General features: G+C 35.5%; 1 protein-coding gene across 1 annotated transcript in view; it reads left to right on the top strand.

Annotated features, from left to right (window-relative positions):
• Sbf (SET domain binding factor) overlaps window positions 1-26,210 on the top strand; it is a 540,931-nt gene that overhangs the window by 346,989 nt on the left and 167,732 nt on the right. Inside the window, 4 exon segments of the mRNA XM_090386505.1 lie at window positions 6,513-6,688; window positions 10,444-10,640; window positions 18,497-18,710; window positions 21,820-21,900. Coding sequence (XP_090242631.1) covers window positions 6,513-6,688; window positions 10,444-10,640; window positions 18,497-18,710; window positions 21,820-21,900 — 668 coding nt within the window.

Consider the following 26,210-nt stretch of genomic DNA (forward strand, 5'->3'; position numbering starts at 1 on the left):
GTATTATGATTACTAAAAGTAAACAGAGACATATATATACATCTTTCTATACTCATGCTAGGAGTATAGAAAATAAATTTGAAGTATTGGTTAAATCATTAAATGCACACATTGTAGGAACATCAAAAACATGATGCCATTCAGGTGTAGGGCAGGCAGTTCAAATAAGGTGAATACAGCATGTATGTTTTTGTTTAAATAGTTTCCCAGGATTATCCTATTGCAGTCTGCTGATGTTATCTGTGTTGTAGCATCTCTGCACAGCTAGTCATTCTTGTTGTATAATTTTGTGCATTTAGCATTACATTAATATAAGTACTGGCAAATGATGCAAGAAAGCAAGCTTATACAGCAGCAGTCCCCCCCCCCCAAAAAAAAAACCACATTCAAGAACCATCCTAGTTCTTGAATTTATTCAAACTACCCACTTCAACAACAACAGATGAAAGTTTGCTACAACATTTGACCACCCACTGGTTGAAGGCAAACTTCCACCTTACACACGTCTATCTTGAAACCATCATTTCTCAATTTGAATTTATGCTCCCTTATGTGTAGTCTGTGCAAGAGGAAGTATGCCACCAACCTTTGATTGAATTGATCTTGCTCAATCCATTCAAAGCCCTACACAACTCAATCAAATCACCTTGTGGGTGTTTAGTCTCCATGCACTGCAGTTTGCAGAACCGAAGCCTTTCTTCTTAAGACCACCTTTTTGCTTCCTTAACCAATCTCATTGCCCTTCTCTGCACCCATTCTAGCAAATCTACATCCTTCCTGAAATGGGGCATCCAGACCTGTATGCAGTACTCAAGGTGTGGCCTGACCATTGCCTTCTACAATGGGATAATCATCTCCTTATCCTTGCTAGCAAAATTCCTGTATATCATTGACAATGCCCCATGACCTGCTCTGGTAGCCTGTCTGCACTGCTCAGAGAACTTCATATCTGACTGCACAATTACCCTCTGGGTTTTCATTTTCCAATACCCTGAGTGTAGTACCATACAGTTGATATGTTAATCTGGGATTACTGCTACCCTTGCATTTGTCAATGTTAAACTTCAATTGCATTTTTATCAAACCATCTAGCTAACTTTTTTAGATCTTGTTGCAGTAGCTTACCTTGATTACTGTTATTAACAAATTCTTCTTTTAGGTTACAGCCAGATGGAAGGATAGAAACATTGAAGTGTTTCTATCGTTCCATCCTTTCTATCCTAACCACCCTGCCAATCTTTGTATCAACTGCAAACTTAGACATTATGCCTGATGTACCTTCATTAATATCATTATTGAAATCAGAAAACAACAATGGACCCAGCACTGAAAAACCCTGGGCACTCTGCCAATAACATTAGGCCACAAATAGCAATGTCTGTTAATAACTGCTCTCTCTTATTTTCTATGTGTACGTGGATACTGCAGGGATATGGGGGAGCTAAAAAAAAGAAGTATAATCCCTCAGAAAGGCAGAAAACATAGTAAAGGATTTAATAATGAATTCCTTTGCTATATCTTTTAAAAGTTCAGTTTTTGTTCTTCAAGGAAATACTTCTATAACTGTATTTAAAATATGGGCTACGTAGTGCCATTCATAATTTTCCCAATAAATGTTTCTTTCGGTGTAAGCTAGTAGCTATATTTTAGGTACAGGTGGTTTTTTAAAGTAATTCGTTGTACTGAATTTTAGTACCTGTTTATAGATGAAACGAGACATATAGCAAATAAGGGAATCTAAAAATATTTTCATTACAGCAAAATTTTCGTTGAAACAGTATTTGTTATAATGGGCTTTTACTGTATTTGGATATATATTTCAAGTTTTTTTAGGGCTCCCAAATATTGGGGCTATAGGAACGAGCCACAAGGGCTAATATTAGGAACACTAAGCATCATTGTTAATAATAATGATTTTATTACAGATTTTCTTATTTCCTGAGAAGGGGAGGGGGGGGACAAAAACACTGAAGCACTATTGGGGTCAATGTTAAGGCGGAATCATCCCTTTATCCATAGCTTGCCTTAATTGCTCCAATTTGTGTAGCACCCTTTTATGCCCAATAGATCTGTTGGGTATAAAAGGCTTTCCTGAAATCCAAGTATATGATATCAAAATTATTTTTTTGCATCCAGTTCCTTTGTCATTGCATCATAATATCTCATCAGATTGGTAAGAAAAGATTGCTTCTTTAACAAATCTATTCCTGTCTGCAGGAATAGATTTGTTAAAGAAGCAATTGTTAAAGACTTGCCGCATTATAGCCTTAGACGCTAATGCGCCATAAAATCCTAAAACAACCAATCAACCTATCTGCAGTGTAATTGCATTCCTGTCAAGATGGTCCTGCATTATTTATTTAACCTGTGACCCCACTATATTTCCTGGAACAGAAGTTAAGCTAACAAGGTTGTAATTACTCATGTCACCTTTTGATCCCTCTTTGTAAATTGAGGATACATTTGCATATCTCTAGTCCTTAGGTTTCTCCCCTGAATCCAAATCTGCTCTCATAATTGTGACTTAACAAGTTGCTTACCTTCTTTGCTGCCTGTCTTAATATAATTGGATAGATCCCGTCCACCACTGGCACCTTTTAATGTTTAGCTTCAACAATTTTCCTTCCACTTTCTTCTCAGTTATCACAAAATCATTTAGCATTTGGAGCTTGATAAACCTCTGGCATCCTCTTTCCTAAAGAACTCCTGATGTGTGAATGTAGATGGAAAATACCTATTCAGTTTGTCAGCAACCTGAGCAGGATCATCAACGGTTAAACCATCTATATGAAGTTGACCAGTGTGATTCAAATGTTACCATAGTTGAGTGGTTAGTCGCAAGGATAAATAAGTATACGTGCCTTGAATGACCACGGTCAACCCCATGACTGCTAAATACTTTGCTGTTTCTTGTATTCTCTCTATCTTGTGATCTCCTCTGACTGTGTGGTTATCCTGGAGTATAAGTTGGGTTTTTTTTTTTTTTTTTTTTTTGGTAGTTGTTGGCGCATCGGCTTCTGTGGCCATAATGCACCTCCCAAGGTTTTTGCAGTACTTTGATCCAAGCCAGAGGTGGGATTCGAACCCGCGACCTTTGGGTTGCCAGGCAGGCACTTTACCCACCTGGCTAGCCCATTCGGCTGGAGTATAAGTAGAAAATTTATTTATTTACTGTTAATATAAGTAAAGTCCCTGTTTATGTGATTAAATTTTGTGTTCCAAGTCTTTCTTTTATCTTACCTTTAAAATCTCTGTTCTGAATGTACCCACATATAAGCTTTGGCTTAGGTAGTGGGGAAGCATGAGGTATCTTGAATGTTTTGAATGTATATAACAAGGAAGGCTATCTTTTGCTGATGGTTTCCTGTGTGTTCTTACTGTTATTTTTGTTCAGCTGTACTTAGTAGTTTTTGGGAATATCAAGTATCTCATGAGTGTATATCTCAGCAGGAGCATAGTGAGGATTAGTTGGGGGTTCTATCCATTCACATTTACAAATGTTTTTCATGTTCATGCCCATTTTTTGTGCGATCCTCTCACTCACTCCTTCATGCATATTCTCTCTCTTTTTTTTTTTTTTTTTTTTTTTTCATACAGTCATTTTTCCAGGTTTGTGAAGGAGTGAAGCTACTAATGATTTCAGCAGCGATTAGTAAGGGGATTAGTATTGCTAGTGTTGTGTTAAGATGAAACCCCTAGAGAAAGTTTCATCTGGGGTAAGTAGGTGATATGTGTTGGCTAGTAGTTTCTGTCCCTCAGGGGGGGGTTATGGTTTTCTGAGGGGTGTTGGGATGCAAAGCCAAGTAATGATCTACACTTCAGGCAGTGGACTACTTAACCTCCCCTTCTCCCTAGATATGAAGGGGGGAATCTAGCTGAGAAGCCTTCCTTCACTTCTGCAAGCAGAGAGCCAGAAATTCCCCTAAGGTTTTAGGAGGCAACAGATGTACCCACTATTATTACTAATGCAGGTGGATTGCTTTATTAGCACAGCCAGCCAGGTGGAATGACTGTGCCTCAATGGAGATGTAAATCCATTGCAGTTAGTTGAGGCTACACACCAGATGCAGTTGCATTCAGTAAAGTAATGAGTGGCAGTGTGTGTGTGTCAGTAGATGAGATGGGCGTATCAGTACAGTGCACAGTAAGTGGTGAGGGAGAGTTGTATGGTTACATTTGCCTTCCTGTTATTGTTTGTATGTCTGGTTATAGCTTTCCCACCTCTTAAATGTCTTGTTAGCAAGACATTTGGGAGCAGAGATGTTTTCTTTATTTTGAATACAGATGTTTTCTTTATTTTGAATACAGATGTTTTCATTTTCTGATTTGTGAGCACAGTCAGCCTCATATGATGACTTCTCTGGTTAAGACCCTAATTCACTGCAGTTAATCAAAACTATATGGTAGATGCATTTGCATCCTATGAATCCCTTTTCATTCTTTGTTTTTTTGTCAGATCTAGTGTTATATCCATTATTTGACTAGGTCTGAGTCTGCTCTAGTGGTAGCTAGGGCCCCAAAGTATGATCAAGAGGTCATGTGCAAGCCTTCCTACCAGTACCTATGCAGGAGGTAGATGTTCAGCATATACAAGTAATTATAGCATCTGGCATTGTGTTGTGTATAGTCCTTGACTGTCACCCAGGTTTATTATTGTATCCAATTTTTTTTTTTTTCTTTGTCTTATGCTGTATAAGCCTGATTTCTAGTATCATTTTGTTAATACTAAGACTAATTTTGTTCCTGCTTTCCAGCGATGTTCAGCAAGTTCGAGTTTATGCATTGTTTAGGAAACTAAAAACTGTATGGTCTTATATATCCCAGGCTTATCTGGCTTGATACATGTAAAGTAATGGCACCTCATCTTGCATGTTTGTAAGAAGTGCATCTAAATGCTGCTTGTTTGCATAAACATTTTATACTTAGATTCATCTGGTGTCTACCAACCAGTATTAATGAGAATAATGGTACCCTCAACCTGAGAAACTTCTTTAGATGGGCATGTTGATGGAACAAAGGGTTGCTCTTACGAAGAAAGGCTTAAGTTTTGCAAATTACAGAGTCTGGAGACTAGGCACCGGCGAGGTGATCTGATAGAGGTGTATAAGGCTTTGAATGGTTTGAGCATGCTCAATGCCAATGGGATTCTTCATCTTGCTCAGAATAATCACCTCAGAGGGCATAAATTCAAATTGAGGAAGGACGGATGTCAGATAGATGTGCGGAAATTTGCCTTTGGCCAGCGGGTGGTTGGTTGGTGGAACAGACTTCCATCACTTGTTGTTGAAGTTGATAGCCTAAACAAATTTAAAGCTCAACTGGACAGATATTTCGAACGAACGGAGGGGTGAAATGGGAGTGGGTTTTTTTTTTTTTTTTTTTTTTGGCTGATGCTGAATAAGCTTGCTTTCTTGCATCATATGCCTCTACTAATGCTAATGCTATTTATTTATCATTACAAATGCTGAAGTGACATGGTGTGATTTGTCATTTTTCTTTGAATACTCACATATGTATATAAGGTATGTTCGTGTCAGGCGGCACCTGGGATTTCTCCCATCTCCGCTCACATATGTATATAAAGAATTATTTGTTATAATTCCTTGCATTGAGAATGCAAAGACAGAAACAAAGTTCTTCTCATAGTCTACCATAACTTTCCTAACCATATGAAGTAACTTAATTAGCTGATAATGTATACTTACCCTAGTGTTCAGAGTCCCTTGATTATATATAATCATCCCATGCAGCTTTCTTCTTCACCAGTAAGTCAGTCCTTTGGTCATATGTTGTAGTCTTATTATCTTGAATAATAATTATTTAATGGTGTGAAAAGTGTAATAGCTTTTAGAATTACTTCCTTCGTTATTCCCTTTTAGCATTTGCACTTTTTAGAATTGTGAATTTACCCCATTGAGTAGAACTCAATGGGGTAAATTGGCCATTGTAATTCTTTAGAAAATGAAAGCACTTCCCTTCACTCATTAGAGTAGTTAGGAAGTATATTGCAGACACATTGATTACTATGTGCTATGCTATTGTTTCTTTTATTTGAAATTTCAGGAAAGTAATCATATCAGTAGCAGAATTAGAAGTTGAAATGCACAAGGCATAATTTCTTATGGGTTTAGGTAATTAACTATATAATATTGGTGTAGATACACGATAGTTTATCCATAGTATCCCCTGAAAATAAATAATAGTAGTCTTCTCTGCTAGAGAAGCATTATTTATTTGAAGTAGTGCAATACCAGCTATCTCGTGAAGGCACTCACAATATGAGATATGGTGCCTTTCACGCTACATACATAGTTCAAATTTATGGGTAAACTGTGGTGTATATACACCGATATTATATAGTTAAGTAACAGAATGTACTGCTATCAAATAAGTGATCAACCAACAAGTTCCACTTAATATCTAAAAAATTAATGTACACTTATGTGCCATATTTATGATAAATTCTTCTAATTATTATTCTGTTTTAATCTCTTTGCTATTTTTATTTTCAGCTGATCAAAGTGGCATTTGATGAAGAAGTGACATCAGAAAACATAGACCTACTAAGAAAGTTAATCAACAGAGTATGCAGTCCTCCAAATATTTTTGATTTATTTGCCTTTAGTGGACATTTAGCTGTTCCACAAACTCCTTTACATAAGCAAAAAGAAAAGAATGCTACACTCAGGTAAATTCACTTTTTAAAAACATTTTAAAGCATTTTCTTAATTTGAATTGCATATACCGGCAACAGGCAGTCCTCAGCTTATGTCGATCTCCACTTATAGCAATAGCAAATTACCCCCTGTGTTATCACTTACTGTAGCCTGGTTCATGCTAACAGCAGTCAGACCTGCACTTGTTTTTTTATTTATGTTTTATTTTAACAGTAAAAGTAGCACCAGGGCAGCAAAATAAGAATGAAATCTACAAACATAAAAAATATTTAAACTACATCAAACTGGGTCCTTGAGGTTGTCACAGACATTCTCTCAGATATGCCAGACAAGCTGTACTTGCTACCTGGGAGTCTAAAACTCTGATGGAATTGATATTAGGGTGACACTCAAGTCAAGTGGACCCAATTTCGGCGAAGTCCAGACGGGCTGTGACAGCCAAATCCTCTGCTTGCGCCTTCACGATGGTGGGACTGTTAGTAATCCTGGGTATAACCTCCATGCACAGTTACACGGTGAGTGACTACCCAGGTGTGAACCAATGTAAGCAGGGGTCAAGGTGTGGCACCCACGGCACATGGTGAAATGCAGCCCCTCTGTGTTACCAGGCTGTACTAGGTGGTAGATAACTCTTATCAACCAGTGAAATACCACCATTTTGCTTATTAGAGGCTTGAAGTAGTGGAACCCATGTTTAGTCTCCAGAGCCAAGTTCCGGTCAGCCCTTCCCCATTTCTTCCATCATGCAGTATGTCTGATGACTTTTGAGGTTATGATGAACATCATGGCAAGATCCAATCTTCCTTACATTTTGAGGGTACAGCTCTAAAATGGTGTTCGCAGGCCAGCTGCTAGTAAGTACACCGGACCGAACCTATTAGTAACTCTCTAGGAGGCTTCCGGATCAGCTAGTATAATCTTGCTACCTCTACTCTACCAGATAGTGACTGGAGGTAGTCTGAGTAGTGTGTATGCGCGGGGGGGGGGGGGGGGGGGCATTGTCCAAGCCATGTTATGTCAAGGATCTGGGTATATTCTTGCCACGTGTATGCCATATCCAAAAATTTCATTACTTCATACAGAATGTCCCAACCATTTTTTCTTATTACTGAATACATCATGAATTTTTTTTTCATTGTCCAAGCCATGTTATGTCAAGGATCTGGGTATATTCTTGCCACATGTATGCCATATCCAAAAATTTCATTACTTCATACAGAATGTCCCAACCACTTTTTCTTATTACTGAATACATCATGAATTTTTTTTTTTTTTATGTAAGCCATGCCATTGTCCAAGCCATGTTATGTCAAGGATCTGGGTATATTTTTGCCACGTGTATGCCATATCCAAAAATTTCATTACTTCATACAGAATGTCCCAACCATTTTTTCTTATTACTGAATACATCATGAATTTTTTTTTCATTGTCCAAGCCATGTTATGTCAAGGATCTGGGTATATTCTTGCCATGTGTATGCCATATCCAAAAATTTCATTACTTCATACAGAATGTCCCAACCACTTTTTCTTATTACTGAATACATCATGAATTTTTTTTTTTTTTATGTAAGCCATGTTATGTCAAGGATCTGGGTATATTCTTGCCACGTTTATGCCATATCCAAAAATTTCATTACTTCATACAGAATGTCCCAACCATTTTTTCTTATTACTGAATACATCATGAATTTTTTTTTCATTGTCCAAGCCATGTTATGTCAAGGATCTGGGTATATTCTTGCCACGTGTATGCCATATCCAAAAATTTCATTACTTCATACAGAATGTCCCAACCACTTTTTCTTATTACTGAATACATCATGAATTTTTTTTTTTTTTATGTAAACCCCAAACACGAGAGGTATTGGAACCTATAGTACTTAGTACTGTGCTTGTGTTGGAGGTTGACAAGATGAAAGAAGATATTTGTTGACATTAGACTTGAACTTCTGTAGACTGTAATTTTCAGGAAATGCATACGAAAGAAGGTTGTTCCAGAAAACGGCAGTTGAATGAATAAACAAGGAAGATGAAAAGTTGGTTCTGTGAGTTTGAAGTTGGACAGAAAATGGATGTTGGCTGGTGGCGGCACATGTTCGGACTGTTTTGAAAGAGAGAGCAGGAATTATAGAAGCCAATTCGGAAGAACAGTGCCCTTGGAAGTATCTGCAGAAGAGGCATGCAGCAGAAACAGTACATCTATGAGACAGCGAGTGGAGAGACTCTGTTAGAGATGAAACATTAATTAACCTAACTGCCCTCTTCTGAATGGAATCAAGAAGCATGAGAGAGAGGTTTTGGGGGCACCACCCCAGATGTGGGAACAACATTCCATGGTAGGGCAGATTTGCGATTTGTACAGAGTGAACAACTGTTTGGAAGAAAAGTAACGCCGAGAGCAAAAGAGAAAACCAAGTTTTTTAGATGCAGAGGAAGCAATATTTGTAATGTGCTTGTACCATTACAAATATTGCTTCCTCTGCATTAGAATTGTCAAACTAATAGAGTAAACTTATCTGCGAAAAGATCTAAACCTCCCAAACGCTTCCTAGTTCATTTCACAAATATACGTGGTCTCAATTCTAATCTCAATGATGTCCATTTCCACTTGCAGTCTGCCAAACCCCATGTACTTTAGTTGATTTCAATCCTTCTAAATCTTAGTCTTGTCTTATACCTTGCAAAAAAGATTCTTCTGCTCCTATTCTTATCTTTGGCGACACTCCGATTTCTAGGCAAAATGATAAATCCCTTTTGGAGATTATCCTGACTTCTAATCTCTCTCGGCACAAGCACATTACAAATATTGCTTCCTCTGCATCTAAAAAACTTGGTTTTCTTTTTTGCTCTTGGCATTACTTTTCTTCCAAACAGCTGTTCACTCTGTACAAATCGCAAATCCGCCCTACCATGGAATATTGTTCCCACATCTGGAGTGGTGCCTCCAAAATCTCTCTCACGCTTCTTGATTCCATTCAGAAGAGGGCAGTTGGTTAATTAATGATTCATCTCTAACAGAGTCTCTCCACTTGCTGTCTCATAGATGTACTGTTTCTGCTGCATTCCTCTTCTACAGATACTTCCATGGGCACTGTTCTTCTGAATTGTCTTCTATAATTCCCGCTCTCTCTCTTTAAAAACAGTCCGAACACATGCTGCCACCAGCCAACATCCATTTACTGTCCAACTTCAAACTCACAGAACCAACTTTTCATCTTCCTCGTTTATTCATTCAACTACCGTTTTCTGGAACAACCTTCCTTTGTACGTATTTCCTGAAAATTACAGTCTACAGAAATTCAAGTCTAATGTCAACAAATATCTTCTTTCGTCTTCTCAACCTCCAACCCAAGTATGGTACTAAGTACTAAAAACTGTAATGTTGTTAATATGGGGAAAGAATTTTTAAAATGAGCATGCCAGGGGCTTGTATTTATGGTGATGGCAGTTTGCCCATGTTTCAAAGATACATATATTATTGATTCAGTCTGCTTCCCAGTGCACTCTAATGCTACGCATCTTTGCATTTTCACTGATTTTTAAGGCATGTAATCCTCTGTTATATTATTGTTTTGTGGAAACATCAGTTTTGGCTTACATGATTTCAGCTCCTTTTCAAGGTACGTGATCTGCTGTAATTCCAAAGACTGCCTGGAAATAAAGAAACAAAAAAAAATCATGAGAATATAATAAATTCTTATGTTTTAATTTTACTCTGTGTAGTGATATTCAGTTGATTGAATAGTATTTTATTTAAATTCAGGCTTTTAGCCAAGAAGAAAATCCTGAAAACTGCTATGAAAGCAGGTTTCAAGCCAAAATCTTCATCCAGAAAGCAGAAATATGTTATTCAGGGTCCTTCTGAAACAAGAACACTTCCTAGTCCTGGAAGAATGCCATCAGCAACTTTTGATTCAGAGTCTGATCGTCCGTCTTCACTTTTTGATGATGATTTATCTAGTGAGTTCATATATATTGAGGTGTCTGTGAGTTCTGTAATTTTTTACTTATTGTTTAAACTAAGGTTTTGAAGCATTTTCTTAGGTACTAATATGAAATGTTACAAAAAAAAATTTGTGGTTAATTAATCATTTGCTGTAAACAGAAAATATAAAAGTTGCAAGGTACTCCATAACATGAAATGACATGTAGAGAATCAGTTTTAGAATTTTATAAATTTTAGTATTGCCTTTGCCACTGCATAATTTGAATAAGTTAAAGTTCATTCTCCTCTCTGTAGACCTATACTATCATTAATGCATCATTTACTTAGTATTAGAATGGCTAAATGATGTAAGGAAGCAAACTTTCTGCATCTGACAAAAAAAAAAAAGAAAAGAACAAATTTCCACAATCACTCATACTTTACCCATAACTAAAAAGTGACTATCCAATTACAGTTTAAATTTTACCAAATTCTCAACTCTGGCAGTAATTTATTCCAGATTCATGACTGCCTGAAGGTATAAACTTCATGAGATCCAGCCTTCTGCTACTTGCTAAGATTTTATATTTGCGTTATTTGTAACTGGCACTTTCCAGTTTCTGTTTCTTCTACCAGTGGAAGCATACTTCTCTCATTCATTTTACTGATTCCCTTCAGCCCTCTACTTCGGTCAACACCTCCATAAGATGTCTAGTCACCAAACTTTACATCCCATATCTTCTCAGTTGTTCTTCATACAAGCATTGATTCTTTGTACCCTTTATAGATGTTTTTTTTTAATTCAAGCATGCCCTTCAGACCTAAACACAATATTCTAAAATGTACTTTCATATTATATGGAGGGTCACTGCCATGCTTTTCTCTACTGATCCTATAAATTATAGACACACCACAGTAAATTTACTGCATGGTGCTTTCATATCTGGCTGTATCATAACTGTCAATCTTTTTCATCATGAACCACTTTTAGCTCCTCCACCCCATAGCTTATAAGTAAATCCTGTATTTTTGTTCCCCAGATGTTAAAACCTTATTAGAAGCATTAAATTTCAGTTGCCATTTTTCAGACCATATCTGCAACCAGTCTGAGTCATTTTGAAGCAGAATGGCCTGGTTCTTGTGCTACCCACACTACCTGCCTTTAAATCATCAGCAAAACTTTGACATCATCCCATGTACTTCCTTGTCATTATCATTAAGGAAGATTAGAAACAGTAAGTGCTTCCTAAGGGACTCCACTTGCACACTGGTCCATCCCGAAGAATGCATTTATGACTACTCTCTCTTTCCAACCTTTTAGCCAGTCTCTGAACCAATGAAGGATCTTACTATTATCCCAGTTTGCACTAGTTTATACACTGGTGTGCAAAATTTAAGGACCAGTCAGGTTTTCACCTTTAGCTTCTCATAGGAGTGGCCTGGATATGGGAAAATCATACCAAAGGAACCTTGTGAGGTACAGAAATGATGAAGGAAACATTGACACAACAACAAAAAGAAAACGGTACAGAGGGACTTTATTCAAAAATGGCAATGCAGCACTGGCTGCCATGATATAGATGCATCATTGCCAAAGATGGAACAAGGGGAAGAGTTGGTCCTCAGTAGGAGATATGGCCACCCCTAATGTTGATGCAGGCTTTGCACTGCCTGTCCATGCTTAGAACAATGTTATTAAGTTCTTGCGGTAACATCGTCCATTCCTCTGTTGGCACCATCATCAGCTGGTGAACATTTTCTGGTGGATGTGGACATGCCACTATTGTCTCTCCAGAGCATCCCATATGTGTTCAATGAGATTTAGATCGGGAGAAAGGGCAGGCTAATCGATACGAATAATGTCCTCACTTTCCAAAAGCATATCACAGCTGCAGTGTGATAAAGTGTGGGGTTATCATCCATAAACACGAATTCGGGGCCAATGGTACCTCGGAACAGACCACATGGGGAAGGATTACCTCAGTACAGTAGTGTGCACTGATTACAGTACCACCTTCCAGTATCTGGAGTTGTGTACATCCATCCAAGATAATCCCTCCCGAGACGAGAACACCTTGACTGCCATATTGATCCCTTTCAGTTAGGTTTGCAGGGTGATACCATGTGCCAATCTCTCGCCAGATTAGCTGACATCCAGAATCGCTGCTGAGACTGAATCTGCTCTCATCAGTAAAGAGTACCTTAAGTAAAGATTGGCACCTCCATAGCCAGGTGGGAAGGAGCAGCAGTGCATAGCACATGCTTCTTGATTAGACCGAGGTTCAAGCCCGTCACCACCAAATACAGAGGATGCGGAAAGGTCAGGGAATGACCACCGCATATCCCGGAGCAATATGGCCTTAGTTGCTAATGCTCCTAAAAACCAAATAACAAACAAACAAACAAAAGTCAAGATTTTGTGGTTGTAACCTTTAGAAATAGTGTTGATCATTAAGTTTCGCACACTGCTGTATAATAGCCTTACATGGGCTATCAAATCTGAATCTTCATGAAGTCAATGTAAATAATGTCAAAGATGTTTTTTGCATCCAGCTACTTTATGACTTAACCATAATAATTAATTAGATTGGTTAGGCAATACTTCCCCTTCAGGAACCTATGCTGTGACCATTAAGGTTGGTATCCAATTTGGATAACCACATACTTCATGATCTTACCTACCAGTGAAGTCAGACTCACTAGTCTATGGTTGCCCATTGCATATTTTGCACGTCCTCTGTGGACTGGGGAGACAGTGGCACTTTTCCAGTCCAGGCCTCAGTAGCTTTTCCAATAGACTCTTCTCTGAGATCACTATGTCACTTAATTTTCAGCAGTCTAATTCATCCTTATCACTGTTCCTTTATGGTTTGAATAGTCTTTCAATCTGTAACAAGCATTGAAAGTTCAACTCATCTGCCACTTCTGCATTCTTCAATTTTTTTTTTCTCCTCAAAAGTAAGGAGCCTATCTGATATGTTCTCCTCTTAATTCACGCATGACGATATGTTAACTCAGTTTTTAGTTCTCTTTGCTAGTGATTTTCTTGTATTTGGCTTTTGCCTTTCTTACCCCATCCATGTAGTTTTGTTCTTTATGTGCTTATAAATATGCTCATATAAATTGGTGTTGCAATACTCTTTAATTGTTCCATGCTTTTTTCTTCTGTTCATTTAGTCCCCTAACCTCTCTTGCCATCCGCTTTGCCATCTTTCTTTTGCAGAACTTCTCCATTGAAATGAATGCATTTATAGCTAAATGGATAAATACCTTGAATACTTCCCATATTTATTATTACCATAGTGTTCCTGCATTGCTTCTCTGAGTTAATGGATATTTTGGTATAAATGGCATTCTGTTGATGTCTTCCATTTTTACATCCTAAAACTATTTATTATAATATCATTTTCCTATCTTAAAACCACTTATAATAATATTATCATTTCCTTATCTTTTTTATTAATTTTATGTAAGTTATCTTACTCTTCCTCCTTATTTGTAGCAGTTGGTGTTTCATTCAAGTTTTCACTTGTTGAGAGAGAGAGAGAGAGAGAGAGAGAGAGAGAGAGAGAATGGAGACTGTAGAAACTGATAAAGAATAAAACAGGTGGAATTCCTTACATGAAGATATTGTAATCATTATTTTAAAAAAGACAAATATTGAGAGAGAGAGATACTGTTGTGTATTTTCCATAAGGGTGACAGAATTGTTTTACCCATTCTACATGCCGAGATCCTCGGAATGTAAGATAGATTATAACTAATAACTAAATTTACTTTCTAATGTGGGAGTTCTGGGAAAGGTGTATGTGCATGCAGAGGTGGACTGTGTCAAAAATTCTTACCGGGGAAAACTTGTAGTGGCTTCATACTGGTGTTTATAACCAAAATCACACCGGCCGCCGGCCCACCAAGGTTTCCCTGGTAAGGCTTTCTGGCCAGTCCACTTCTGTGTGCATACACACACACAAAATATGTTCATTTGTTCCTTAGAATTAATTTTTTTCGTAACAAGTTCTCATGTTTGGCAGATGTATAGTGAAATGTATAGGTTAGCTATATCTAAAATTCAGCTACTCCAACTCAAGTGCAAAAATAAGCTAATTAACAGAAAGGTTACTATGACGATCACACAAATGAGAATTATCCCAGAGCTACCATAATGGGAGCACATATAGATTCAGTCACATGCAAATGATGTGGCAAATCAAATAATGTCACAGCAGTGTCACAAAAAAGATCATATTGTACTAATGAAACTCTATAGCAGTAGTGAATCGGTGACATTGTTTTTTTGGATACAATCATACAAGGAAAATTGTAAGAAATTGGTAAGTTCAAAGGAAGAAAGTAAATTTACTAGGCATTCGATGGGGACATGATCTGAAACCATGATACCTGAAATAGGATATTGTTGTAATAGAGGACACTAACAAAATGCACAAGGACAAACAGCATATTTGTGTTGCTTGTTTCTGACACTATTTTAATCTTTCACATACTGTGGTCCCAAAGGTTGTGATAAATTTTGCATTATTTTTAATATCCACAATTGCAGAATTTGAGCAACAGATAATCCCCACACAATTAAGGAAGTCCCTGCTCTTACTGTATAGTGTAGATTTACAGCAAAATTCATTACTGGTTTGTTTCTTTTTTGGAAAAATCTCTCAACAGAAATATAAATGATAACTGCTGCCATTCGGTTTGAGCTTATCATTCTACTTTCCAGTAATATAGATGCCTTAAGACAGCTTTGGTTATGTTTCACTAGTGAAAAGATTATTATTCACAGTTTTGCCATCATAGTTACTTGATTTGAACCGCTCCAACTTTGACTTTGTTTCTGAGCAACACCTCTGAGCAACTACCTTGATAAAATTGTCCTTGCAGACCTGAAAACAAAAACCACATATCATATTGCAAACATCCTATCACTGAAAATGCAGTTCTTTGATTTGATTTGAGTATATTGTATAACGTGGCGACCATTTGGCAGACCATAGTCTGTATCCAGACTGCCAATAATTTTTTTTAAGGATGGTGAATGATATAAACTTAAATCAATAATTTGTGCATAAAATAATTATTTTAGTTTTACATTTTGTAAGTTTTAATTTTACACCTAACATTTAAAAATCAGTCATACTTATATTGAGTATATTCTGTAATAATGAGTAAATATGCTACAATAATTAATAAAAGGAAATAAAAATATTTTGTCACGATGAGTTACATTTTTTCTAATATATGCTCCAAAGGAGACTAATTGGTGACCCCATATTGTAGACCACAAAGGACAGTGCGTCAAATTATTATCTGTAGCATTCATTAGTATTGTTAACTTTTTTTTTCCCCAGCAGTAAGCATATTTACAGGTGTTCTGGCTCAGTTTCTCTGGAAGGAAAACTATGCATGATTCTAGCTAATTACTAATTATAGCCCCAGGTGATGCATTTCAGTGAATTACCTGAAGTTAACTAAATGCTTATTTAGTATTCAAGTTTGATGCTAACCTATTAAGAAACTGTTTTGTTTTTTTGTTTTTTTTTTGTGATCGAATTGTCCATTTATTTCACTGACACTGCTCAAAATAGTTCATGAATAGCACAATATTACTTACAACAAACATTTACAAGTACATGAAATATGCTAAGCACATGAAAAAGCTGCATAATAACACATGTGAATGTTATTTTTGGGGATAAAATATGCAATCTTTACTAAGCCCAACTTGGCTGGAAAATGGCCATTCAAATACAGTATAGTATATAGTCATAAATTCTGTAAAGCTACTTTTTTGAGCAGCCCTCACATTTCAAAAAAAAAAAAAAAAAGTCTAAAATTTTAAAATCAAATTATACAGCAGGTAATAATAAGCTCAAATATGTTTTATGCATGAACATATCTGTCAGATGTCATAATCTCCAGACTTGTGGTTGGATGATCTATTGTCACAATACAATACATATATCCTCTTGTTGCTCTAGTTATTAGTATTAGTAGTGGCAAATGATGCAAGAAAGCAAGCTTATACATCATAAGGCAAAAAAAAAAAAAAAAAAAAAACCTTCCCATTTCGCCTATTCAAACTGTCCACTTCCATGTCAGATGGAAGTTTGTTCCCAGCAATCAACCACCCATAGGCTAAAGGCAAACTTCTAGACATCTATTCTGCAACTATCCTTCCTCAATTTGAATTTATGTCCCCTTATGTGCATAGTTTGAACATGAGGAAGCATCCCATCAGCATTGAGCTTTTTCAATTCATTTCAAATCCTTAAACACCCCAAACCTTCCAGGTGCCTAGTCTTCAGATGCTGCAATTTGCAGAACTAAAGCCTTTCATCATAAGAGCACCCCTTTGTTTCCCTCACCAGTCTCTATATCCTTCCTAAAATGAGGTCTCCAGATCTGTATGCTGCACTCAAGATGTGGCCTGACTACTGTCTTATACAATGGAATAATCACATCCTTATTTTTGCTAGCAAAACGTGTTGTGCTGGCAACCTATCTGCACTGCTCAGAGAACTTCATATCCAGCTGCACAATTACCCCTAAGTTTTTTTTTTTTTTTTTCTTTTTCCACTACCTTCCTAAGTATAGTACCACAGAGTTGGTATGTTAATCTAGGATTACTGCTACCCATATGCAGTACTTTGCATTTGTCAATGTTAAACCTGAATTCCATGGACTAATCGGGTCACCATTGAGCTGGTCCTTGAGAGGGCAAGGACCACAAGAACTCTACTAACTACAGTTGCAAGGAGAAAGGCTGCCTACCTCGGTTATATTATAAGAGACTCTCAATACGACCCAGAGACTAATCCTGCAAGGGAAGATCAAAGACAAAAGAGCAAAAAGAAGACAAAAAAAAAGTGGCTTGATAACATCAAAGAATGGACAGGGGGTCTTACAACACAAGAACTTTTTCACAAAGCAAGAGACAGAGTTAGCTGGAAAATGTTGGTCTCCAACATTCAGATTGAACACAGAATCCGAAGAAGAAGAAACCTGAATTGCCATGGAGAGTGGCTGGAGTTCTCAGTTATCATGGAGTTCTTGGCTTTAACAATATCCTTATAGTTAAGACTTGGCACTGTATGAATTTTGCATTTTCTCTACAATTAAAAAAAAAAAATAAGGGAGACTATTTCAGCTTTTTAGACACAGTGATTAAAGTAGCAGAGGCAATCTTGAAAGATATGTCAAAGAATGAATTTTGACAAGTTTTTGCAGTTCAGAAGAAAACAACATTGTTTCCAATTAATTCAAGTAAGAGCCATTTTAAAAAAGAAACATTAAAATTTAAGTAATTTAAAATGCTACTTTTTTGAGCAGCCCTCATATTGCCATACTTTATATTTTCTGAGGGAATTTATAACATCAGAAGATGAAGAAGAAGAGGTATTGAGAAATATAATGAATTGTAAATAATATAAAGTATTAGAAATGTGAATAATATAATATTAGGAATTAGCTAAAGCATTTTTTTTTTTTTTTTTCACTGTAGCAATTTTGCTGTTTTATACATTTTGATATCTTTTGGGATGCAATTTTTTGTTTTTATTGTTATTAATCAAAAGCTAGTATTGATATACTCCATGATGCTTAATTAGGGTTAGCTCTCTGTCCTTGAATAAATGTAAATATTACAGGTACTACAAATATTTCCTTAGGCTGATTTACTGATGTCCTACTTTTCACTAAAATGGACATATTTTCATAACATACTCCCCATCATTCCCCTATATCACTTGGAACGTAGCAGTGATTCTAAACTGTTCATCAGGATTTGGAGAAGATATATAGTGTTTGTATGCACAGGGTAAATCCATACACTTCTTTATTATCAATTGTTGCACACATATTTCATTATTTTCTTTTCCAGTGATAGATGAAACTGATTTGACAACTTCTACACCTCATCTGCACATCCATGCATCCCATGTAGATTCTAAAACTCTGGAAAAACTTTCAGAGAGAAGTTACTGCAAGGACTTCCAAAGGCTTGGCTTGGGTATACTTAATGGTAGCAATTCTAAAGGAAAAGTGGAAGGCTTTCGCATTACTTCAGTCAATAGTGGCTACTCTGTTTGCAGAAGGTAAGTTCTGTTGGGGTTTTTATATACCACACTTACCTGACAATAGGATTTTTCAAATTTATTATAACTCAACCTTCATTCAGAAGTTGAATTATCATAACTTGGAATATGAAAGGGAAATGCAGCTAGTATTTTTAACGGAAACAATTTTACAAATTATATCCACTGTGGTTTATGTAAATTGGTTTACTTCTTTTCATTCAACATAAAAAATTTAATTCTTTTCTCACATGAAGTTATGGGTAACATTAATTATTCTTTAATTACTTCTGAAACTCTTTCCGTGTGTGTGTGTGTGTGTCATTTTTTTTTTTTTTTCCATAATCAGCAAATATTACTTTCTACTAACACCTTCTAAAGTTCTATTTTCCTGCTATTGAACAATTAGACTTTACACCAGCCAGTATTCAAATAAACAAATTCCAATCCTGCAACTAAAACACTTTATTTACAATAAAATAAAATACGCTTGTATTTTATTTTATTGTAAATAAAGTGTTTTAATTGCAGGATTGGAATTTGTTTATTTGAATACCGGCTGGTGTAAAGTCTAATTGTTCAATATGAATTGTCCCAGCCTTGTAGGCCTATTTAGAGATATTTTCCTGCTGCTGTCAGTATTTAAAGCTTAAAAACTACTCTGAAATCATACAGCTTGTAATCATATGCTTTTATTAATGCCCTCTAAAAAGACTTGTCTTTTCTGTAGGAAAATGGTATTTACTTTTTGTCTGTTTATGAAACAAATTGTGTGTTAGTGTGACTCTCTTGAATAGTTACTTAAAATAGAAATGCTATTTTAACTCTTTCAATGCCATGCCCAAAAGATGGCCAAATTCTACATGCTAAGTAAAACTGATTATACCTTTTTGAAGGAGAAGAATTTTATTTTTTGTATTCTACTTTTCAATAGTTAGATGATCTCAAACAGGAGTAGAATTCCCTGCAAGAGTTATTCTGAAAATTTCAACCTTCAGAATGTGCAAATTGGCTTTCACACATTTGTGTAGATATAATAAATGATTAAAGCCCATTTGAACTGGTGCACTGTGATAAAAGCAGTTAATGCACAAAAAATAAAATAAAAAACTGAGATTGGAATAATGAACTCGCTGATTCTGTAGTTAGATCAGCAGTACCCCAAAATAATAACAGCCTGCTAGTCCCCTAATACAGATTACAGGCAAATGTGTAATTGGATAAACTTTCATTGACATGAACAGAAATACAACTTATACCAGATAAAGCCTGGGAGCTGATGACTCCCCCCATGAATTAAAACTGCAATGCCTTGTTAACTGTTTGCTACTTGTCATATTTTATCTGAGTATTCACTTTACAGATGACTATTTATCATTTACCACTTTTAGCCACCTTAACGATAAACATGCGTCAGCTATATGTTTTCCTGTTTAACTTCAGATTTATTTAAGATATACTTTTGCCAGTTTTTACCTTTATTTATTCCACCATATATAGACATGTTTTGACATAGTGACCTACTGCTGTAGGTCACCGAAATATTTGTTCTGCCTTTTTATTTTATCTTCCATATGACCTGCTTTTGACACATTTTAGCCTCTGTTGCTGATGCACTGGTAAAACCCAAAGCAAACCAGACTGCTAAGAGGATTCAGAAAATCAGGAAAACAGTGGAGGATTCTCTAAATTGACATCTGCATTATTTGCCTGATTTTCTGAGTCCTGTTAACAGTTTGGTTTGCTTTGGATTTTACTGGTGCATCAGCAGTAGAGGCTAAAATTTGTCAAAATCTGTAAACAAAATGCTTGAGGTCTGCACATATTAAAGTGAACAGTCATCATTAGGAGGCTATAATAGTAATCAATTTTTTTATTCATGCTTTGCAGCAAAATTGCAACATCCCTGATCAGTGATGGCAGACGTAATTACCAAATGGAAATGTCGTGATGCTGCTACAGCCCAGGAAATGTTCATGTGGGCTGCAGAAATTGATAGAAAGCTATCAAAAAGTGCTCAGAAGAGTGTTATATAGATCCTGTAAGTCTTCAATGAAAAAGACAACCAGCAGTTCTGGGAGGCTGCATGAACTGATATTAGTACAAGGGCAATATGCAATGAGCTGCATGGTGTTGGATTTTATGGAAAAGCTGCAGCACACAAACCAGATAGCACATTGTGCAATATACATCAGCTTGCATGATGCACAATCACTCATAATTGATCCCTGGAACGTTCAAAAGTTGCATTATGAAGTGACAAATCATAGTGCACGGTTTTCAGATCCAGTGGCAATATTTGAGTCTGGCAGTGGCCAGAAGGATGCTATTTTTCAGAGTGTCATTCCAACTGTGAAATTGGGTGGAAATTCTATCACTTTCTTGGGTTGTTTCTCGTGGTTTGGGCTTGGACTTGGACTTTGGGTCATTATTCCTGAAACAGTGAATATCGTGTGCAGTGAATTGACATTCTGGACAATTACACTCTTCCTATACTGTAGTAGTATGTGGAGAAGTGCCCTTTTCTGTTTCGGCATGACGATTACTATGTTATACTGCATAGTCTGTACTGACTCAGTTTGAAAAGATGGATGAGCATTTCAATTCATTCCAAAAATATACATTGGCCTGTCATCTGTACAAGTATGAAGTGAAACAATTGTTCAGGTCAGGCCAACATACCCATACTGAATGGTTCATTTGACTGCTGTGCTTGAAGGAGGAATCAACCAAAATACCACCATTTTGTTATTAAAATTTGATTCTAAAAAAATGCAGTGGACGTCATAGAGTATTTATTAATAACAATAATATTAATGTTATTAATAATATTAATGTTATTAATAAAATAATATTTATTAATAACATCTTGTCTCAAATATTGTATCAGTGAAAGGTCCTTTGAAATATAGAGATGTCCAGTTACTTTTTGCAATATAATGTACATGGGCAAGCAAACACACAGTTCGTTGTTGAGTACCTGCTGTCTTGTAACTTCCATTTGGAGTGAAGTTAGTGTTAAATCCAAATTATCTTTTGTGAACACCCTGTATAATTGCTTCAAATTTTGCTTCTTTATTTTTGACTGTATCTCAAATTAACAAAAACAATCTCTTTCATCTCTTTACAGCTACCCAGCATTATTGGTGGTACCACAAAGTGTGAATGATGACAGTATACGGAAATTTTCTAGGTGTCACAAGCTTTATAGGTATGTAACGTTTAAAAAATAAGAACCTATAAATAAATTCAAAATTATAGAAAATATCTTAGTGAGGGTCCATAATTTAATTAAAATATTTGTAGAGTTTGAGAAAAAATTATTAAATGTTTTAGGTGTTTATTTTTGGATTCAATTTCCCAGAATTCTGGTGGATTTAATAAGAATTTTTTATCTGGAGATTTAAAAAAGAAATGTTTAATAAATATATATTGTTATTTCTACTCTGTCAATGCATTGAGTAGTCAAACTAATGAAATAGAAATAGCTGAAATAGAGAATTTTGGAGACTTAGTTCCTTTCTGTGAAAGGAACCAAGTTTCTAAAAAACTTCCTAATTTATTTCAAAAATGTACATGGCCTCATTCTAATGTCCTCGTAGTTACCACAGTGATTGTAATGATTGTTATTTTGTGCACTATGGAAAGCCTGGGTTTGAACTCCATCTTATAGGAAAGGGAAGGAAGTTATATAGGCTTTTTCTGCACTATGACCATGTTAGTTGGTCTTGGACAGGATTGCATGGTTTTTCTGCCTAAAACTATGGTCATTAATTGCTGCATTTGTCTCAGGTTGTGTTTTTTTTTTTTTTTTTTTTTTACAACACGTGACAGCATTTATTCACAATTCATTTTACTATTTTAGCAGCTTAACTGTACTGTAGTACTCATAGCATATTCTTTAACATAAATGGATCTAGTTGACAAATATGATTTTGATTTAATTTTTATTTATTTATTTTTGATAGGTCATGGTATATTGAATGTGGTATAATTATAATTTTGGTGTAAAAAATTGAAGGCCCTAAGAATCTATTTTTTATTATTATTATTGATATTAAAAAACACAAAAAAAAACAGCCACTCATAAGCATATTTTTGAACAGCCTTGGTGGGGGGGGATGCGGAAGCCAGATTTAGATAGTCTCTGGCCCTGGTGCCTCATACCTTTAGAGGCCCTAAAAATTAGGTCACAGTACCCCCTCCCCCTTCCTAGAGCAGCAGCTGTATCACTGCAACTCAGTAAATTTGGTCTTGGGGAAGAGGGGATGGAAGAACTTGCAGTACAACTTTATACCTTCAACTTATAAAATTAAGTATCAAAATGATTAACTGAACAGATGTCAGAAAAGATTTTTCACTTTGCAGTTATCAGAAAAGATATCTGCTCAGGTGAAATCACTCGTACGTTGTAAATAAATTTGGCAAATTTCCTTACCTTGTTTAGAAGATAAAAGGAAATAAAATAAATTTAAAATAATCTGTTTCACCAGTGAATAAAAAATATAAAAACATTGTGCTGGTTTTCCATTTCATGTTTAACACAGATTAAAAACTAAAAGAAAGTTTAAAATTTTAGAATTAGCAGACTCAAAATCTCAGAACGTTTTGACTGACTTTCTTTGAAACTCCATTTTCTTCAGTCTGACTTTACTAATGGTGAAATAATTTTCCTTGGTGATTTTAACATTCATAACTCTATCTGCCTTTAGTTTCCTAATTGTATGAACCCAGGTGATAGAGATATTAAGGATTTTGCTATTACTAATGGTCTTAAACAACCTGTCCATTATTGCATGCTAGAATATCAGACAGTTATTTAGCAAATTCAGTTATTTCTTGAGCTCTATTATAATACTTGAGTGACATGTTTTAGAGCTTAACCCTGGAACCTGGAAATCTATACTTAATCCTACCTAATTAAATATTAAATTAAGTGAGCATAATGAAGATAATTAATAAGCAGATCCTCTTATTTTTAATTTTGTAGCTGCTACAGAAGCAGAGGAGAAAACATCCATGGAATGTGTGGAAATGCTGTTAACAATAAATATATTATAAAAAGTTTACAATGGTGAAGTGCTTTTGCTCTTAGGGTCTATTAATTGAAAATACAACTGAATGCTGTACAAGACTGCTGTACAAACTACAGCAGTGTGGCATTACAGGCAAGTTACTTCTATGGATAAAGGGAATATCATGTTGAGTGGTAGAAGACAGATGTATTTGAGAAGTATTTAAAGGATTTATCCCTTAAATACTTCCCATAAGACATTTAAAAGCCCACAAAAACATTCATTCCAGTGCAGAAATACAGCAAAAGAAAGATGACAAAATCAATGAACAAGAGAGCTAGAAAGTTTAGTGAAGAAAAGAAAAGCATGTGATAGACTATGGTGAGACAGTTTTGCATAACAGTTGTAGGCATATTTGTAATAAAACCACTAATGTCTTAAGATAAAATCTGAGTATGAGTTAACTGTCTTAACAGTTCAAAACTGGGGATCAAAGAGTGAAATGAGTAATTACAGACTTGTAAGTCTTCTGTTCCAAGGAAAATAATGAAGTCGCTGGTTAAAGAAGTAATGCAGGACCATCTGGACAGAAATGCAGTTATATGGCAGTCAGGGCATGAATTTGTAAGGGCTGTCTTGTGTGACCAATCTTATTGACTACTGTGATGCATTAACAAAGGAACTGGATGCAAAATATAATTTTGATATCATATATAAATTTCAGAAAAGCTTTTTATAGTGTTCCACATACAAGACTGCTGTACAAACTACAGCAGTATGGCATTACAGGCAAATTACTGCTATGGATAAAGGGAATATCGTGTTGAGTGGTAGAAGACAGATAGGCTGGATAAGTGGCAATTGAAGTTTAACATTGAAAAATGCAAGGCACTGCATGTGGGTGGCACTAGTCCCAAATTAACATACTAACTGTGTGGCACCACAATGGTGGTAGTAGAGAAAGAAAAAGACCTCGGGTAATTGTGCAGCATTATTTTGAGCAGTGCAGACAGGCTACTAGAACAGTTCATGGGGTTTTATCATTGATATACAGGAATTTTGCCAGCAGGGAGGAGATAAAAGACAAAGTTTAAATAACAGCAAGCAAGTACAACCAATGAAAGTTAAGACTATGAAAGGGAGAGGCTTAAACTATCAGAATAAAACTTAAGACATTTTAGAGGTTGGGGACAACATATGTGAAATTCTTGTGGAACATAAAACAAACATAGAAAATAACTTATAAAGCCAACCAAGACTGTATGTTTTTGTCTATTAGCTCTTTGTTTAACAGTAGTAATAAAAATAAAAAGTCTACCTATATATGAAATAATGAAGGGCATGAGAACTACTGGAAGACATTTTAGAAGTGAAACTAAAAGCATCTGTTGAGAGACACTCTCTATCAACTTAAATTCCATTACTTCCCAGGTATTTCCATTTCCTTTTTATATACAGTTTACAACATCCATCAGCACTTTATTAGACAGATTATTTTTTTCCCTCTTCTGCACTTACCATTTTTCTTTTTTTTTATTAAGAAGATACACTACAGGTGACCATTAAGTGAAAATGTCAAATGTAAATATTTGTGTTAAAAAAGGAAGTTCAATTTATCTGCTATCACTGTAACTTGCTTTGTGGAATCCTTTACTCCTCTTCACAGAACTCCATTAAACATAGTTTGAGAAAACTGTATAAACAATAATTATAATTTGCATATCACAATGTGGGATATTATTGAATTATTTGAGAAATAAAATTATTTTCATTTTACAAATAATAATAAAAATTTAAATGAAAAAATTAACATTGGGAATTTAAATTTATAACTTTAAAACCCTCCTAATAGATTCAAATTCTTAAACTAATTAAGTTTCAGGCAATGTTTCTGATTCCTCTTTTGCAAACTTAGTGGGCATTTAAACTAGCAGACCTCACTACCTTCTTGATGTGGACATTTGGAGGTTAGTCAGGAATGAGGGAGGTCCATAGGGGACGTCAATTTTAAAAGCCTGAATTTCCCAGAGTGATAGAAATATTAGCTGCAAGTTAATTTGTTTAAGCATTTGGATAATCCAGTAGATGACAGAGTATTTAAAAGTTTTAAACTCTGCCATTTAGCATCCAATAAACAAATTTTTGTTGTAAACATGATGTAAAGTGTTTATTTCACAAATAAAATTAAATATACAGAAATCTGTATATTTATGATTTTGTGACAGAAAACATTTTCCATGGTTACTCAGAAACTCTGCAAAATCAAAGATTTTATGCAGTTTTGCATAAAGATTTTATGAAAAACTATGTTGTTAACTAATTTTTATCTAAACAGCAAGACTCTTCAAAATATTTTTGATGAACCATAATGGGAAAGATTTTTTTGTATTTACATTCATTTTCCATTTTAGGGAAACTTGTCTGTTCTTATTTGTCAGCTACCTTTATAATTATACTGTATACAGATCACTAGTGACCATTCTTTACAAAAATAATTTAAACCATT

Source organism: Mastigoproctus giganteus, chromosome 12 (assembly GCF_048544385.1).
Source record: "Mastigoproctus giganteus isolate SK-2022 chromosome 12, ASM4854438v1, whole genome shotgun sequence".
Lineage (NCBI taxonomy): Eukaryota > Metazoa > Arthropoda > Arachnida > Uropygi > Thelyphonidae > Mastigoproctus > Mastigoproctus giganteus.